Source organism: Chelmon rostratus, chromosome 13 (genome assembly GCF_017976325.1).
Source record: "Chelmon rostratus isolate fCheRos1 chromosome 13, fCheRos1.pri, whole genome shotgun sequence".
In the NCBI taxonomy this organism is placed as follows: domain Eukaryota; kingdom Metazoa; phylum Chordata; class Actinopteri; order Chaetodontiformes; family Chaetodontidae; genus Chelmon; species Chelmon rostratus.
The window spans coordinates 21,900,402-21,918,682 of NC_055670.1; the positions used below are offsets into that span (position 1 = coordinate 21,900,402).

The following is an 18,281-nucleotide window of genomic DNA, read 5'->3' on the forward strand; positions in this document are numbered from 1 at the left end:
TTGTGCCGGGCATGTTGGAGCCCTGATTGACTTTGCCTCAGTCTGGAGTGAGTGTGTATATTGGTATGTGTGTGTGTGTGGGTGTCAGCGTGAGTATTTACATTGGTTTAAGATTAAAAAAAAAGATACTTTGACAATACGTGAAAAATCATAACCTGTCTTTAAATAATGTTTTAACTTTTTTACTGTATGCAACAAGAGTATTAACGTTGTGACTCAAGTAAAGAAACTGGTTCAAGTTTAGTTTTCAAGTTTTTAAAATTGCTGCTGATAAATGTTAAGATTTGAAGAAAAAAAAAAAGACTACCAGAGATATTTTTACCTTGCATCAATAAAGCATGTTTTATTGAAACAGGTCATATGTCACTACAGAACTTTCTTCACATACCTAACGCTCAGCACAACATGGCAGAGGTGGAAACAAGTCAAATGGAAAAATGGAATATGGAACAGATTTCATATGAAAACAACTATCATTCTCTGTTAAGTTCAAACACAATACACACTTGACAATAAAACTAGCATGCCCTGATTATCAATCAAGGTGATCAAGTAATTTTTATTAACCTATTCCTTTCCTAGATTACCTGATTTTTGGCCCAATGTATTTACATTACAAGCCCCGTGCTGCAAGACAGAACTTCAGGTTTCGTCAAAACATTAAAAAAAATGCCTATACAATGAACAAATGATGAAAATAGACATGAATTGTTCGATGTAATTAATTCTTCAACTGTTGCTTCCAACCCTGATTCCAGAACAGTTGGGACGCTGTGTACAACAGATAAAAACAGAATTCAGTCATTTGCAAACTGTGTTTGCTGACGACAGTTTTACAAAGTGTTCCTGAGCCCCTGTAGTAACATCCTTTATACAATCATGCGTTCACAAAGTGGTGAACCTCGCTCCATCCTCACTTTGAACCACTGAGCCTTTCCAGGATGCTCCTTTCATACCATCATGATAATATCACCTTCCTGTGTTTACCTGTGAAATGATCCAAACAGGTGTTTTTGGAGCGTTCCACATCTTTCCCGGTCTTTTGTTGCTCGTGTCCCGAATTATATAAAACATGTTGCTGCATCAAATTCAGAATAAGCAGATATTTACAAAAATCAAAGTCAATGAGGTCAAACATTAAATATATTGTCTCTGAGCTGTTAAGAGGGTTAGAAAATTCTGTTTTAGCGATGTTTCATGCAGCGTCCCAGCTTTTTCAGAATCTGGATTTTTAAAGCCTGAAGCAAAATGTGAATTTGAGATGGATGTGCGGCATTTGTCAGTGTTTTCTGTGTGGTAATACCTGATGCTGGTGTCTGAATATTCTCATTGTCACAACAACACTCACACAAAACCATACTGTGATATAGAGGAAAATTACAGATAATACTGCATAGAGAATTACACAAGTACAGTCTGTAAGTCACCTCTGGTAAAGGATATAAATGTGTCTTCTGCTTTCATTCATTCTTAAACTGCACCTAATAAACAAAAACACCACCAGCCAACTACTTTCAGGCATGTGGAGCAAAATCTGAGTTGGTTTTTGCCCAGTTCTTTAGTTTTATAACTTATAAATGAGTGGACAAGATCAGATAGGACAGTCATACGTTTCAAAGATTTTGCTTTTGAGTTTGTTTTGCTCTACAACAGATGTCAGCCTCGGAAGTGGCCCTATTTCAAAGTCTCTTCACATGCATTGTGGCTGGGTTGCATTCAAACTCACACTTTTTTCAGATATTTATTGTCACAAATACACATTCAGTTGTAACGTCCATTGCACAGTCACATCACTTACACACAGGTCATTATTTACATCCTAACTGCAGTTTGTATTACGATAAAGGAACCGTTTCCTCACACGCTAAGTCTAGCTCCTTTAATGCAAGTTGCTGAAAGAAAATCCACTTCCTGAACTGATCTGCGTCAGAATCTATCACAACCCTGTTTAAACCACTTTTATAGACATACTGTTTGTAAATACATAAGCAACATCACTGTTACAGCTGAAAAGCATCAATATAGTAATCAATCCGTGTCGATTAGGCGATGACAGATAGAGGATGTCGCTCACGGATCACCTGTGAAATTCAAGCAGAGAGAGAATTAGACCGAGGACCAGAGAGCTGCAGTCAGCATGTCTGACCTTGTTCTGTCAAAATTGTGTCTGTCTCGTGTGACCTGTCCGTTCCACAACAGTCAGATTTTATTAAACATATTCATGAATGTCAAAATCTGATGCTCGTAATAGACCCCTGATTACAAGTTGTGTCCATTTCAAGGATTTTTAGAGGCTGAAAGAGCTGAAATTATCCAGTATTTCGCCAGTAAAAAGCAAAACTTGGAGAAAAGTCATAAACATCATAGTTGTGCACAACGGAAAATATCTTCTAATCATCTTGTTACCCCTCAGATCTATTTCGAGACCCCTTTCCGACTCCCAGGTCGGGAAGCGCTGCTCCATCTTCCATCCTGAAATGGATTTTTGACTAAAGCCTGAGTTGTGCTTGAGCTGCACATCGCCCTTTAAAATGAGCCAAATGAATTCACGACAGGTTTACTACCTAAGACAGATGATTGAACATAATACTCTTTCGTTCAAAGCCAACATAATAAAACTAAATATACTCCACCCTCCTACACATTGAAATAGCTTGAGAAGGGTCTGTGGGTATGTGGCCCGTATTGCTTGACCTACATGCTTGCAGATAGGGTCGGACCATAAACACCTTATATCATTTACAGAATGCGGCACTCAAGGAGCCAAACATTTACTGTATTTATTGCCATGTGTTGCATGTGTAGCGCCAAGTCATGCAACACATATTATCGTGCCATCTTAACAACTCACTATCAGTCTGAAGGATTTTTTGTGGTGTTTGTGATGCAAATATGACTTTTTTTGAATAGTCAAATATATAAGAAACATCATTTCATTAAACCACCATTTTCTGCCATTACTTCCACTGCTTTGTCATGTTTCTTCAGTCACATATTCAAACTCAAGACTTGGGTATTACTGCCATCTAGTGGTTAAGTTTTGAATTGGATCACCAGGTTTATAAATTGAAAGCTTCACTGCTGCAGTGGGTCAGGCTATATTCAGTGTGGCATGTCCAATTCGAAAACCCAATTATTGTCATTACTGTAACAAACTTGGGATCTTATCAACTGCATATTGTTTACTGTTATCATTTTTTAACATTAGATATATGCTAATCTGCTATATGCTGCATAAATGAATAGCAACACTGTGCTAATGTGGAACCGTTCATCCATGAAAGAATCATTATTATATATATATATATCATTATTATTATATTTTATAAATCTTATATGTATGTAGATATATGCATGAATGCATACTCACTTTTACTGATAAATACATTTAAAATGTAAAAACATTTAAAAACTTGGGTCAAGCAAAATGCTCACGTACTCAGTACCCGAAGCTGGGCTCTGCTTTTCGCTTTCCCGGAGGCGAACTCCACCTCTCCATTCATGTCAGGGGAGGTTTGTCGGAGGGTCAGCCTGTGGACTGTGCCCATCCTCTCCAGGCGTACACGAGAGCTCGACTGTAAGGGCTCCCCATTCAGACTCCACACAGGGGCTTTGAGGACAGGGACTGAGACCTCGCATTCAAAGCAGGCTTCATCGGGGGCCATGACTTCCACATCCTTCAGCTCTCTGACCATTAACAGAGACTGAGCTGAGTCAGTGCACAAAGGAAAGGGACAGCTGTTAGCTTACAATGCAGATTTTAACAGTAAACTTTGTATTCTTAAGAACAACAAACTCCCAACCCCACATTTTAGTAAAACCTGATGTCCAGATCTTGAGTCATTTTTTTTATCCCTCTTTTCTTGGTTTAAGGTAGCGTCAATAAACGTCTCACCTGGGGTTGCACAATACAGTCACATGCAGCTGAAAGGCCTTTTTCACCACAGATATATTATTACGACACAGCCACCTTTCAACCATTCAACCGAACTAATGTTTTTCAATTATCAATGATGTTGCGAATGCCCACTTTAAATTAAACAAGACATGAGTGAAAGAAAAACAGACTTGTGAAAAATGAGGGTAAATTTTCTGCGATTGCTCCAATGCTCAATTACAACTGGTGAAAATACATGCATTAGCTTTGTAATGCCAGTAGATGGCGCCATAAGGTTCTGCATGAGATCCCCAGGTTCCTTTACTGCACATTAGAAGAAGGAGGTGTAGCGTTGCCATTATTCTCTCTCTTTGGGTGTGTTGTTGGGAAAAGGAAGCACTGTTTCTAGCACTACTTCTTATACATGGTATAGGATTATAAATACCATACTCATGCCAATAACAAGAGCAGTAGAACAGTTCATACATGTCCACCCCATAATAATATCCCACTAAAAAATAGCACCCCGTAAAGCTTAAAGTTTTGTTGTCAGATTACATTGTTTCTCACTCATTTCACTGATTATATCACAAAAGACAAACTCTCTTACCCTCCACTGTGAGTTTTGCAGAGCATGTATACTCTCCAACCTGCACACTGTACGTGCCCTCATCATCCAGCGCCACCTGCTGGATGATGAGCTTGCGATAGCAGCCTTCACTGCAGATCTCAAAGCGCTCGGAGGGCAGGATGACATTGCTGCCTTTGTACCAGCGGATACTACATCTGGGGTTGGAGACGGTGCAGTCGAGGATGACGCGGCTCTTCTCGAGGGCCGTCTTGTCCTGCAGAGGTTTCACGATGTTGACCGGAAGCTCTAAAAAAACGTCAAAGTGAAATTTAGAGTCAGGGTTTCACAGTATGAATGGCTAAGTGAAGAAATCAAAATAAACTCTGACTTGATGAAAAACTTCTACATTTTGCTCAACAAGATGAGCTCCACAATTAAAAACACACTTTTTCTGGCTTTAGGGCATTCAATCGTTCACAACTGGACCTCGTCAGTTTGTCTTAGAAGACGTTTCGCCTCTCATCCGAGCAGGCTTCATCAGTTCGTACGCAACCAGACTAGATAGGACAGCTCTAGTCCAATGCAATGATGTTAGGTTCAAGTATTTATCCCCTGAGTGAGACCAACCCACAAAAACAAGAACGGTATCACTCTATTGTGAGGCAAACAATCCCCCCATTAAGGCGGGGTGGGGTGCAACCCTTTGGTGTCAACGACAGTCGTTAGCCTCGTTAGTGTCCCATTGTTGTCATTGGGAGGCTCCTTGAGCCATGTGTGAATGGCTTTGTTGTTTGTTTTCAGAGGCTAAATCTTTGAATCTCTTAGGGAGAGATGAAAGGACACCATTGTATGTGGGAGATAGGTGGTGTCTAAGACCTCCCCCTCTGTTCAGAGATGGTTTTTCAACCTTGACATAGATGGCTTCTCTTACCCCTCTTTCAAACCATCTGTCTTCTCTGTCCAGAATATGCACATTTTTTTCCTCAAAGGAGTGTGCTTTCTCCTTGAGATGCAGGTAAACAGCTGAGTCCAGCCCTGAAGAGTTAGCCCTTCTGTGTTGTGCCATGCGTCTGCTCAGTGGCTGTTTGGTTTCCCCAATATCCAAGTCTGTGCATTCCTCACTGCACTGGACTGCATACACCAGGTTGTTCTTCTGAGTGTGAGGTGTCCGGTCTTTAGGGTGCACCAGCCTTTGTCTGAGAGTGTTCCCGGGTTTGAAATGTACCGGGATGTTGTGTTTGTTGAAAATTCGCCTGAGCTTCTCTGATACACCAGACACATATGGAATGACGATGTTATGTCGTCTGTCCCTCTTTTCTTCCTCTGTCACCCTGTTCTTTCTGGAAACGTCTTCTAAGACAAACTGACGAGGTCCAGTTGCGAACGATTGAATGCCCTAAAGCTTACAATGACCTGGATGAATGAGAATATTCACAGGCACACTTTTTCTGCCATTCATTCATGGGAAAACCCTAATAAACTGCTAAATACAGAAACCATATCATTAATCTTCAGATATGTACACATACTTCATTTGGAAAATGTAGTTTTACATATTAATTATACCTTCCACCTCCAGGGAAGCCACAGATTCAACATGTCTGCTGACGAACTTGATCTCTCCGGAGTCCTCTGCCCGCACATTGCACATAAGAAGAAAGTGTTTGGTCCCTGAAAGAAGAATAAACTGTCAAGATAAACAGTAAACCAGATTCTAATTCTACTGACACATTATTTCCCATTTCTGTTAAAGGGATAGCGCTTCTAGATTTCTAAATGCCTCCTCTGAAGGCTTTCTATGACGGTGCTTTTCGGTATCGGAGCATTATAAACCTCTGTCTCGCTGACAGTATATGAGCATTACATCCTCATTAAACTTATGCAGGAACTACAAACTGCATGAAGCGTTGAGGCTGACCTTCCTGGCGGATCTTGACGGTGCTGGTGGGGTGTATCCTCTCCCCGTTTTTGTACCATTCTCCCGGCACATCCTCCACCGAGATCTCACACACAAACACAGCATTCTGATCCTCTTGGATGTCCAGGTCCTCGAGGCCCTGCAGGACCAGCAGCTCACGCTCTGCCCGAGAGAATCAGCATTCGAGGGTATTTGGGATTAGAATGGGAACATCTCAACAACATCAAAACTGAAAAACATCCACAACAATCTCGAAGCTTCTTTTTGTCAGAACAGGAAGCAGGAAGGAGCAGGATGTCTGTGCTCGATGGCTGCCTTTCCTCTTCTTACAATATTGTTAAAATGGGAATTATTGCATTTTGTCCACTCTAGCATTTGACTGTACACTGAGAGCTGACTCTGACCTCTAATGTTGTACTCACATTAACTCAAAGCCTGCCTGGTTCAACAGGCCTCTCCTATGATATGACTAAAGGAACTAACAAGTCAACTCTGCTTTCTATTTCTCATACCATAACAGTATTGCCATCACAGTGATATGCATATCATAGAACATACTGCTTTCAATCTATACTATGGTCATTAAAATAATAGTATTCTTATAATACTAATACTTTCACGTTTCAAGTATTAATAATACAAGAGAGAAAAATCATTTGCATAAATGCTGAGAGAGAAAATTGGAATAATATATCCTTACAATGAACTCTAACTCAAACACATCACTTTGTAATTTATTTATTTTGTACAAATCTATGAACATTATTCTGCTGATCCTGCTAACTGAGCACACTTTCTCTGTATAACCCGTTAATTTTGGCTAAATATTGTTAAAAAGAAGCATTGACTAACGTGTTTTGCACACTTTAAAAAAGCGCTCAATATGCAGCAGACTGTAAAACCAACACAGGTGTTTTCATTAACTCACTGATTAGACAGAGTTGGCAAGTTTGCCATGGAGCAATAAGAATGATAAAAGAGTCGTTTGACCTGTCCAATCAGCCATAAGAGAAACCACCTGTGCAGGTGAATCATGGATGTACAGGCCTGTCAGCCAGAAACCACGCTGTCTTGAATTGTGTGGTTCTGTTAGTATTTGCTGCTCATCTTGACTTCTTGGACTTGTTCTGACTGAGCGAGTTTGAGGTAAGATTCAGAGGAAAGAAGAAACCATGTTGGAGTGATGGCCGTGCTCATCTGCCAGTGCACGGTAAGTCCTTTCTTCTTCTTTTAATCGAGTATTAAAGTAACATGTTTACAGTCTCGTTCCTCGAAATCATCCTACCAAGCTAACTACCCTGGAAGCATCCCAATCAAGCGTTGACACTGTGAATATATCAACCGTTTGACTCACTGACTTATTGTGCAGAGTGAGTGGAAACATGGAGCTAATTTCCTGTCAAAACTTGTGTTTTACAAGCAAAAATCTGATTTGCAGATACAAAATACCATTAACAAACTGATGCATTTTGTTTTCCAAATCCAAATGGTATCAATCGAGGAAATGCTTGACATATTTCTTTTGTCATGCTTCATGAACAAGCGCAGCAAGTACAGAAAAAAAAATCCTACGAAGACAAAAAATGCACATGACTTTCTGCTGTGATTGTGCTCAGGAGTTTCTCACAAATGTCCTGAGTGATTCGCCCTTTAGAACAGCAGGTGGCGCTGTGAGTCAATTTAAGGGGTTCAGTCAGACCAGAGCAGGAGGAAACATTCATGCAGAACTGAAGGAGTTATGAGGCTGTACATGTAAACCCAGATTCTGGATCAATTGTAATTAAGGCATGAGCTGTCAGACATAATATAGATATAATTATCTATTATAATCCATGTGGAGGATGTTGGGGGGCCACTACGAGACACTGTATTAGTGTGGGGATTTTAATTCACATGATATTTTAGTCATATGTGCTGTATTTGTTTGAGTGGTATGTTTTTGCAAAATAAAATGCTAAACTGTGTTAGCGAATCAAAGGCCATTTGTAAAACATGCTTTGTCAAGAAATTAGCTCCATAGGAAGCACAGTTAGGTCACTCAACCTCAGACTGTGCTCCTCTCACATTACGGTTGTACTGAATGTTTAAAGCAGGCCAACACAGCCAAAACATATATTACTTTATTTTTTCTTTGCAAACACTTTTTTTTTTTTTTCACAGCAGACATTTTGACTTGTCAAAGAAGTGAAAATGCAGCTATCGAAGGCGCAGTTCAGCCAGTTTGTCACAGTGAGCTATAGCGCAGAATACAAGCAAAGCTAAATGGAATACATGAATCATTTTGTCAAAATGTCTGCTGCGAATAAGTTCTGCAGCCTGTAAGCAAGTAACGTAGCAGAACTGGGGTGGTGGCGGGTGCAGCTGTACTCTAAGTGTGAGTTTACCATTAAAGAAATGTGCATAGATTAGTTTAGTCTCTAATTTCTGGGCCATGAGCAGCTATGTTGTTGATTAGCTCGAATAACTCGCGCTATCAGTTACAAAGTTGTTGAGTGAAGACAGTCACAGTGTCATCTGCAAGTGATGGACTGACTCATGGCTAACCAGCACAAACGTCTTCAAAAACATTTTAGACCGCTGATATCACTTCATTATTTTTAGTAACAGGTCCACGTTTCTCCACAATTTACTGATAGATGGTGTGAAACATGCAGCCCAGTGAATACTTCTATGGCCTCTGGTTTCCAGTTTTACCCACAATGGTGCATAAAAAATAATTGGACTAAGAATCTGTGCAAAGAATGCAAATTCTTGTATAATGTACTTTAAGTCCTGTGGTTTGTCATAGTCTGGGTCCCAGTCTTGGCTTTCAGTCTTTTGGTACTTTTTGGTATATGTTTTTTACATTTTTGGTGCAGTTCTGTTGAATAATATTACAAAGACACAGCCAGCCCATACCAGCACGTCACACCTCTGTGAAACCAGAGGCCCTCGTCTGTGGTTTATAATATTTAGACAGCAGGCTTTACCATAGACCTCCACCGTGCAGGATGTAGTCGCATCTCCAGCATCGCAGGTGTACATCCCAGAATCACTGACATGACACTTCATGATCTGAAGAAACCGCTTCCTTCCCATTGCATAAATGCGCAAGTCCTTGCCTGGCTTCACCTCCACTCCATTCTGAAAAAAGTTTAAAACAAATATGGTTGAGTCCTTTTTTCCATGTTGGTCAACATAAAGTTGACAGAATACACTGAGCAGAAATTTGCTTTATTAAAGGCTTGAACTCAGAAATTCGATGGATCACTGAAGTGCATGGTTAAAAATGGATTTGGCTGTTCGGACGGTGTCTTAAGTTCATTATCTATAGAGTCGTCACGATGCATTGCTCTCACATCAGACCACAACTGGGTTATTCACTGCTTGGCATAGTTAAAGAAGTTTTAGTTTTAACAGATAATTGTGGCTCTGAAGTTTTCTAAAAGTTCAGAAATGTTAGTTATGAAGAGAAACTAAAATTCAGCACTTGCCTTCAGCCATTTCACATCAACGTTATGTCTTGACAGCTCACACTCAATGGAGATCACTGCCCCGTCAGGGAATTTCTGGTCTTCCAGTTTTCTGAAAATGGTCACTGGAGGCTCTGGTGGAGAAAAAGCATCCTCAGTCAGGCAAACAAAACAATATTTCTCCAAAAAAAAAAAAAATGCATTCAAGCGCATTCATTGCTGCTCACACTTAAACTAGCCTAAACAGCTCAGTTATGTGCACTAATTTACTCCGATGACATTTTCATCCTCTGCTTTTCAACCCGGGGCTCAGAGGGATGATGCGTACTGAGTGATGCGGCATGGAGCGGATTATTTTACAGCGGGAGGTTAAACTAGCACCTGACAGCAAAGACTGAACAGAGCTGCCGCTTCTCGTTGGGTCATGCCAGGCTATTTTGTGTCGGTAACGTGAGCCTGGATGAAGGCGACAGTAGCAGAGCCGTCACTTTATTCTATTATCATGCCTCCACTGGCTGGCATTTGGTCTACTCTGAGTGGGCCACTTCAGCTTCCAGTCTGAGGCCACAACAAAATTAGTACAGTAAAATTCTGTTTTGGTAGGACTGCAGTGTACTGTAAATGGTTTGTGAGCTGCGACGTTAATTACTTGCATGCTAATTGGCCTTGCAGTAAGTGGATTTTCTTAAAATTACTTTTTTATTACTAATTTTGGCTGCATAGAATGATGCTGTTTTGCATTGCATTGGTCTCTGCTTGTTGAAACATTGGCAAAATCTCTCTAAATGACCCACCCTTCACAACAAGCCTCGCAGACGTCTTCAAATGCTCTACACAGAACATAAAGGTGGCGGTGTCCTCTACTGAGAGGTTGGAGATGGTGAGGCTGTGAACGGCTCCTTTGGCGCTCATACGGAAGTGACTCGTCGGCTTGAGCTGGATTCCGTTTCTCGTCCAGGTGCCTGTGACGTGGGGGTGGGATAGTTCCACCTCGAAAGACGCCGTTTCTCTCTCCGTGGTTTTCACGTCAGTCAGCCCTCTCTTGATTGTGATTTTTCGAGCTGCAGAGAAAATGTGGGAAAGTGCATTTCGGCATCTGTTTTTGACGTTGCTTCTCAGTATGATAAAGAATAGGAGGAGGAGTAGCAGATGAACAAAGGTTATCTTTGAAAGATTGGCCCCAGTGCCAAACATTTTCATTCCACTTTAACACTGAGCAGATCTAGTGTCCATTTTCTGTTACAGAATGGGCCTGGAGTCTGTTCTGCACACAGCAGTCCGCAGTTAGACAACACGAGCTGGCACACACGGACAAGCAGATATTTTAGTCATTTGAGTATGGGGCTTTGCACAAAAGCCCGCTTTGAAACTGCCAACATTTTTCACTTATTCTAACACAGACGAGCATTCCCTGTGGAAAAAAGGAGTGTTTATTTTGGAGACCTGATGACAACAACCTTAGTTTTGAAGGCCAGCGAGTAAATTTAGATGCAATGAGAGGAGATCCAAATTCATAGGAGGTGCCAACAGCAGCCTGAAGTCCTGACTTTCCCCTGCCCACCCACACTAGTGTTGAAAGAACAGCCTTTAATTCACCCACTGGCCTGTGGATCATAGGGCTAAGAAACATAAGAAGCATGCACAAAGAAAAACAAGCATAAGTACGTCTTAATCACTACAAGATGCCGGTTTTATGGTGTGTCAAGCTCACTATGGTTGAGAAATTTAGGTGGTGCTTGTTCAGAGGAAAGTTTTTACATTGTTTGCAAAATGTAATTGTAGTCAATGAACATGAGCATCTTAACTTGTTATTTATCAAGCACTTTCCTTAAAAGTTTAACCTAATTTGCCTTTTGCACATGTATCGGATCATCAGGGCTTCATTGATCCTGCATCGACACAGAAACCCTGCTCTGAGAGTCAGCTTGGGCTGGAAGTCTATCACCTGTTGGTTGCCGTCATGCTCCAGTACAAGCGCCACCCTGGTCCCCAGTCACTCAAATTACTCTTACTCAGTTAACTGAGCTCTGCCTTCACAAGAGGCAGCGAAGGAGGGCGTGCGAGAGGTGGAGTCGCCGGCAACGGCGGTAAACAAACAACAACAGGGGCATAGTGAGAACACGTGCACACTCACGTTCCACTGTGAGCTGGGCCTGCGTGCGGTCATGGAGGGTTTCACAGCTGTAGGTGCCCCGGTCAGACACGGCCAGTTTGTGGATAGTGAGACTGTGTTTTCGGCCCTTGTGTTTCAGGGTGTACTTTGCTCCGGGGTGGATCAGCACCCCTTGCCTCATCCACTGCACCTCTCCCGAATCCAGACTCACCTCCACCTCTAGAGTCGCCTCACTGTACTCTTCGGCTACAACTGGTGTCATTTTCTTGGTGAACAACACCTGTTGCTCTAAAAATGAATTTAAGGCATTACTGGATAGCAGCATCTATCATGTCAACCTTTTTGAGGTACTTTTATATGATTACAACGTGTGTATGAAGTCTTCGATTCTGCATTACTACATTGCAAGTTTAAGCACGGAGAGCCGGCAAAAAGCTGTGAGGAGCCCCCCCCCCGCTGCGCCACATACCGCAAAACCCCTGAGCCACTTGTCTCTGTCAGTTACCAGAGGAATTCTAACAGGAGAAGCTGCTAAGCGCTGGCCGTCAAAAGCGCCTCCCAACAATTCAAACTTGTCTGATGGGGTCATTATTTCGCACATAAGGTGTGTGCTTATTTGACACTAATGGTACACAGCCAAAACCTGTTCGTTTTGTGTTTGCATTGTTTACAGCATCACTGAAAGGGTTTATTGAAAACTAAATGGTGGGTAAATGATTCATTGAGCCAAATATAAAAATATAACTATAGTGTTAATGGATGGGGCAACGACTCACCTTGAACCTGGAGTTCTGCCTCCGATACCAACCCCTCCGCATCAGCTGTCACTCTGCCGCTATCTGAAACCATGCAGTTGTGGATGCAGAGCATGTGGCACAGTCCGTTGCTTGAAACGACAGTGCGCTCATTCAGAGCTACTCGCTTGCCATTTAAGCGCCACGCCAACTGAGTGTCCTCCGGTGAGACGACACACTTAAACACCGCATCTTCTCCCTCACACACCGTGATGTTGCGGAGCTCCGCTATGAACTCGACAACACGGGGAACTGAGGGCAAAGCATTCAGCTGTATTAGATTCGTCTTAAGACGGCACACTGACTATTTTGAACTTTCCGTTATTCATGTGTCATTTCTCTCTCTCCCCTCCCTTTAAGTAGTGCGCCGTGAATGTACTTACTCTCTACAGTGACAGTAGCCGAGGTCCTGTCATCTGTGGACTCACAGGCATACTCTCCAGCATCTCCTTCCACTAGCTGGTGGATGGTGAAGCTTCGCTCCCGACCTTGTGCACGTATAGTGTGCCTACGGCTCGGCGAGATCTCTTTGCCGTCTTTTAGCCACTGGACGTCTCCTTTGGGCTTGTTGAGCTCACATCGTAATACAAGGCTGCTGCCCTTCAGAGCCGCAGTGTTCTCCAATCGCCTGGTAAATTTCACCATCATTTCTGACGAGGAGAATGGAGACATACGATTCCAGAGATGTTAAATTTGTGACAGTTTAAGTCAAGTGAATGCTTACTTGGAAATAGAGATCTCATTTTGTTGAGTAGTGCCAAACTCTTACCTTTGACTAAAAGACTGAAATACATCTCATCTGTGTTTACGTCACAGACATATTCTCCAGAATCTGACAGCTGCAGGGGATTAATGGTGAGCTTATGGGTATTACCCTCACTGGAGATGTGAATGTTGTCCTCATTCAATAGTTGGCCATCCTTCAGCCACCGGACATTAGCTCTTTGTCTGCTCACAACGGCACACAGAGTAACGCTGTCATTTTCATAGGCTGAGATGTTATTACCGGCTTCTTTATTCACAAACTTGGCTGCTGGCTCTGAGGAAAAATGAGATTTACAAAGAAGGTGCTTGTGAATGCCACGTTCCTTCATGAAACGATGAGTTCACCGAACACAAACTGCAGAAATGAAATCGGAAACTTTTAAAGCGTACCTTGAACCTCAACAATTGTTATCAATTTGTCGTCGATGGCATCACAAACGTATTTTCCGGAGTCTGAGGGCTCAAGTCCAGAGAGAACAAGCTTCCTCACAACATCATAGCTGTCAATTTGTATACGGGTGTCCGGTTTCAGTATCTCGCCGTTCCATAACCACTGAACGATGGCGTTCGGCCGAGAAACCTCACACTCCAAAATAAGGTCATCTCCTGCTACCAGGATATGATGCTCTGGGTGGCCTGAGTTTCCAACGATCTGTACAGGAGGTTCTGCACATGAAGGACATAGAATTATTTTCCTCCTGAGTGAAGGAAAGACATAACATTTACAGTGCATAACAATATGATTACCTTTGACGGTGATGTAGAAAACCATCTTATCATCCACTGCGTCACAGGTGTATTCTCCTGAATCTTCCAGCCCAGCATTTAGGACAACCAGCGATCGGAAAACGCCCTGCTCCTCGCTACAGTACCGCTCAGTGTCGTCAATTAACTGGTTGTCTTTGTACCAGCTGACTGAGGCATTGGCTCTTGATAGTTCGCACACTAGAATAATGTCATCTGATACTAAAAACTGCTTTTCTGTTTTTGCATCGGTTTTTCCAAGAATTTTCACCGGCAGATCTGAAAATGAACAAGAAAAGGGCAGAAAATCACTTGGATGCATTTTAAGCAAAATGCCTTATTGCGCAGTACAGAGCAGCAAAATCACTAAGGTAGATATCTTTTTATCTTAAAGCCCAGATGGTATTGTCTTGGTTTGGTCTAAATTCTAAGCAGTATGCAGCAATTCCTGCTAAGGACGGCCCCTGTTTTATTGTAGAGCTGGGGCAAGACTTTCATTGAATTGCACTTGGGGGTCATCTTTTGGGACTTTGGGAGCTCTGTATCATTTGGGCGTTATACTTTCAAGTTCCGTAACCTACCTTGCACTTTTACATGGAAATCCATCACATCATCCTTCGCATCGCAGACATACTGCCCAGCATCTTCCACTGTTAGTGAGTGAACGGTTAATTGACGCATGACACCATCCTCCAGGATGGTGATATTCCTGGAGTCCTCTACTTCTTCCCCATTCTTCTTCCAGGTGACCTCGGCATTTGATCTTGAAACCTCGCAGTCCAGAACCAGAGTGTCCCCAGCCACTTTCTCTACTCTGCTTGCCATCTTCCTTGGACGTACGAAGCGAACAGGAGGCTCTGTGTGTTAAGAAGAGCCTCTATTAGAAACTGACACAACAGCACAAATAAAGGTCTTACTTTTTTCATGCTTTAGCTTTCTTTACCTGCTATGTTTACAAAGAATGTCATGGAGTCATCTGCAGTATCGCAGACGTATTCGGCGGAATCTTTGACTGTAGTTTCAGGTATAATAAGTCTTCTGTAGACACCGTCCACCTCTAGGATAAGGTTGTCATTTTCCTCCACCTCGAGTCCGTCTCGGTACCAGCGCACCGCTACATTAGGCCGCGAGATCTCACAGCTCAGTACCATCCTCTCAGAGGTCTGCTGGCACAGTTCCATTTGGGACTGACTTGGGGACACAATCCGCACTGGCGGTTCTGGAAATGGACGTTAGTTTAGTTTAGCCATCACTGTTTAGATGAATGTTTGCCTGAATTAATGCCTTAAATATCACAATCTACTCGCTGTGATTACATTGTACCATTGCAATACCGGGATACCTACACATATACGTACCGTATATATAACATAATGGATTATACCTGTAATGCTAAGGTGAAAGAATATTGAATCGTCAGCTGTGTCACAGACGTATTCTCCAGAATCTTCGACTCCACTTGAAAGAATCTTGAGTCGTCGATAAGGGCCTTCAGTCTTCAGCTTGATGTTCTCACTCTCTTGCAGCTTTTGGCCGTCTTTGTACCAGCTGACAACACCGTTTGGACGAGACAGTTCACAGCTCAGAATGATTTCCTCAGGGACGTGGCGTTCGAGATGGACGTCCTCCTTGGGAAAGGTTATCATCACCGGTGGTTCTTTTGGAAGAAGAATATATGAACTCAACTCAAACACTGTCTTCCGTACATTTGTTTTTACATTTTAATACAGGCAAAGTGAATTTAAGTGAATTAAAGTTATTTTATTACCTCGTATGTTAACCTTGAACATTAAAACGTTGTCTCCTGCACGGCATGTGTATGTGCCCGTGTCAGACAGTTGGACTGAATGAACTGTCAGGATCCTTCTGGTGCCCTCTGCTTGCATTGTAATATTATTACTTGAGTGCATTTCAATTCCATCTTTGTACCACTGGACAACACCATCAGCCCTTGATACTTCACTTGACAGAACAAGCTGTTCTTGTTCCACAACACTCTTGAACAGGTCCTCCTCTGGGATGTCAGCAAATGTTATTGGCGGTGCTGCAGGAAACGGTACACAAAAGACGTAAGTTGTTGCTTGAAAGTAGCCTTCATTTTTTTATGCTCATGCATGCAGTAGCTCTAAGGTAACAACTTAGACATGCTGATCTCAAGCCTTGCTGTCTAGACAAGACATTATGATGATCAGTGGGTGTTATTCCACTTTTTGAAGCAAAATGAAAAGATTAATTGAAGCAGTGCGCTGATGTAATGCTTTTACCATCGGTGTGTTTGAAACAACAGTAGACTCAACAAAATACATGCTAGACACTGGTTCAAAGGTGAAGCATGTATATGAAAAGCGGCTAAATGTTGAACAAAATTAGGACATTTAAAAGGAAACCAGCGTTGATGAATGTGATGGCCATCAGGTTTTGCTTCCTTCTAAGATATTAGAGTTCGAGGGAGTACACGACTCTACAGTGACAACATCTTGCCAAGAAAAAGCTTAGCATATCACCTTTCACCTCCACACAGAAATCGTTGAAATCTGAATCATCATCAGTTTTACAACTGTACACTCCAGAGTATGAAGAGGTGGCCGACTTCATAACCAGTGTCCTCTTATTGCCCTCAGAATCCACGTTTATTCCCGATTTTGGCAAGAGTTTTATCCCATCCTCATACCAGCAGGTCTTGCTTGTGGGGTCTGAGATCTCACACTGCTGTTTGATCGGGCTGCCTGCTTCAATAGACTCGCTCCTTTCAGCCTCTGGAACAGCTGAGAATCAAACCGGCGCTATAGGAATTTCAATTCATTGAACAGCAACCAGATAGTATTCAGCTGTGGAACATACTTGGTTTTCCAGGCTAATGGCTATAAATTGACTATGTTCAAAATAGTTTGTATTGCACAGTTTGTGCCTACTCAGACAGTTAGGGTGCTTTGACTTTGCTCGAGTCATGGACTCACATGCAGTGAGCTAACATAATAGTTTTTACCAGTGTACATGTGCAATATATTGTACCTGACAGCAGTAAAAATGGAAAAAACTTTTGTTTGTTTTGTCTTTTTGTTTGTTTTTGCATAAAGAAACTGCAAACACTGATGTATGGTAGTATCACCTTACGAAGCTGTGGCAAACACGTTAGCAAACAGTTGCCTATTTATAAACCAAGCAGAATTCATTTAGCATTTAGCATTAATTTGGAGTTGTGTTCGTGACCGTTTGTCCATTTACCTCTGTTTTGGTCTCTACCAACTCCTGAGGGAAATAACTGGCTCTTCAATGCTAAATGCTCCGCTATGTTCATCAGCTAGTCGCTAACTTTGCCTGTCTGCCGTCTGATGCTGGGCAAGTAACGTATAGTTTATTTATCAGAGGTTTTTTTGGGGGGGTGTTGAAAACAGCAGCCTGCTGCATCTGGAAACTTGGTTGATGAGGGTGGCGAGACTGAACCAAAGAGTAAAGTTGCTGCATATAAAACCAAAAGAATGTGCTGAAAAACACTAAAACGAGAGCTGTAGAGCTGAGGAGAACTGCAATCTGGTGATTAGACTGTGTGGTTTTATACTACAAGTGACCCATTTCACAGTACACATAATAATTTGATTCAGTGTGTCATCTTATGTAAGTATCCACGAATTTCAGTAAGCTATAACAACATTACATTTTCTAAAAGGTGCATATGTCCACCAAAATCTAGACAGTATAAAATTAAGTATTAGTACATATTTTCTTAAAATAATACAGAATAAAACGTTGGAGCCTAAGTTGGTCTAGTAGCCAAGCATTAATTGAAAGATGTTAGTGATTCTGACAAAGCTCAAAATACTTAGATCACCTGCAACATCCACCTTGAATTCTATATGGTCATCTGCAGCCTCACAGCTGTACACCCCAGAGTGTCTGACTTCTGCTGATTTAATAACCAGCCCTCTCAGCTTTTCTTTTGTTTGGATCTCATATTCACTCTTTGGAAGTAGCTGCTCTCCGTCCTTGTGCCAATACACTTGGGCACTGGGCTCTGAGACTTCACACTGCAGCTTAACGGGGCAGCCT

At 42.0% G+C, this 18,281-nt stretch overlaps 1 protein-coding gene across 1 annotated transcript in view; it reads right to left on the bottom strand.

Moving 5' to 3' along the window:
- Window positions 1–1,981: 1,981 nt before the first annotated feature.
- The window catches only part of obsl1b (obscurin like cytoskeletal adaptor 1b), a 29,416-nt gene continuing 13,116 nt past the window's right edge, over window positions 1,982–18,281 (bottom strand). Inside the window, exons 7-22 of the mRNA XM_041950952.1 lie at window positions 16,003–16,278; window positions 15,619–15,891; window positions 15,178–15,453; window positions 14,816–15,091; window positions 14,238–14,513; window positions 13,881–14,156; window positions 12,708–12,977; window positions 11,953–12,219; window positions 10,613–10,879; window positions 9,840–9,952; window positions 9,336–9,489; window positions 6,367–6,528; window positions 6,015–6,119; window positions 4,488–4,754; window positions 3,440–3,709; window positions 1,982–2,081 (exon numbers count right to left, since the gene is read on the bottom strand). Coding sequence (XP_041806886.1) covers window positions 2,071–2,081; window positions 3,440–3,709; window positions 4,488–4,754; window positions 6,015–6,119; window positions 6,367–6,528; window positions 9,336–9,489; window positions 9,840–9,952; window positions 10,613–10,879; window positions 11,953–12,219; window positions 12,708–12,977; window positions 13,881–14,156; window positions 14,238–14,513; window positions 14,816–15,091; window positions 15,178–15,453; window positions 15,619–15,891; window positions 16,003–16,278 — 3,539 coding nt within the window. The 3' untranslated portion in view covers window positions 1,982–2,070. The remainder of the gene's footprint in view (window positions 2,082–3,439; window positions 3,710–4,487; window positions 4,755–6,014; window positions 6,120–6,366; window positions 6,529–9,335; window positions 9,490–9,839; window positions 9,953–10,612; window positions 10,880–11,952; window positions 12,220–12,707; window positions 12,978–13,880; window positions 14,157–14,237; window positions 14,514–14,815; window positions 15,092–15,177; window positions 15,454–15,618; window positions 15,892–16,002; window positions 16,279–18,281) is intronic.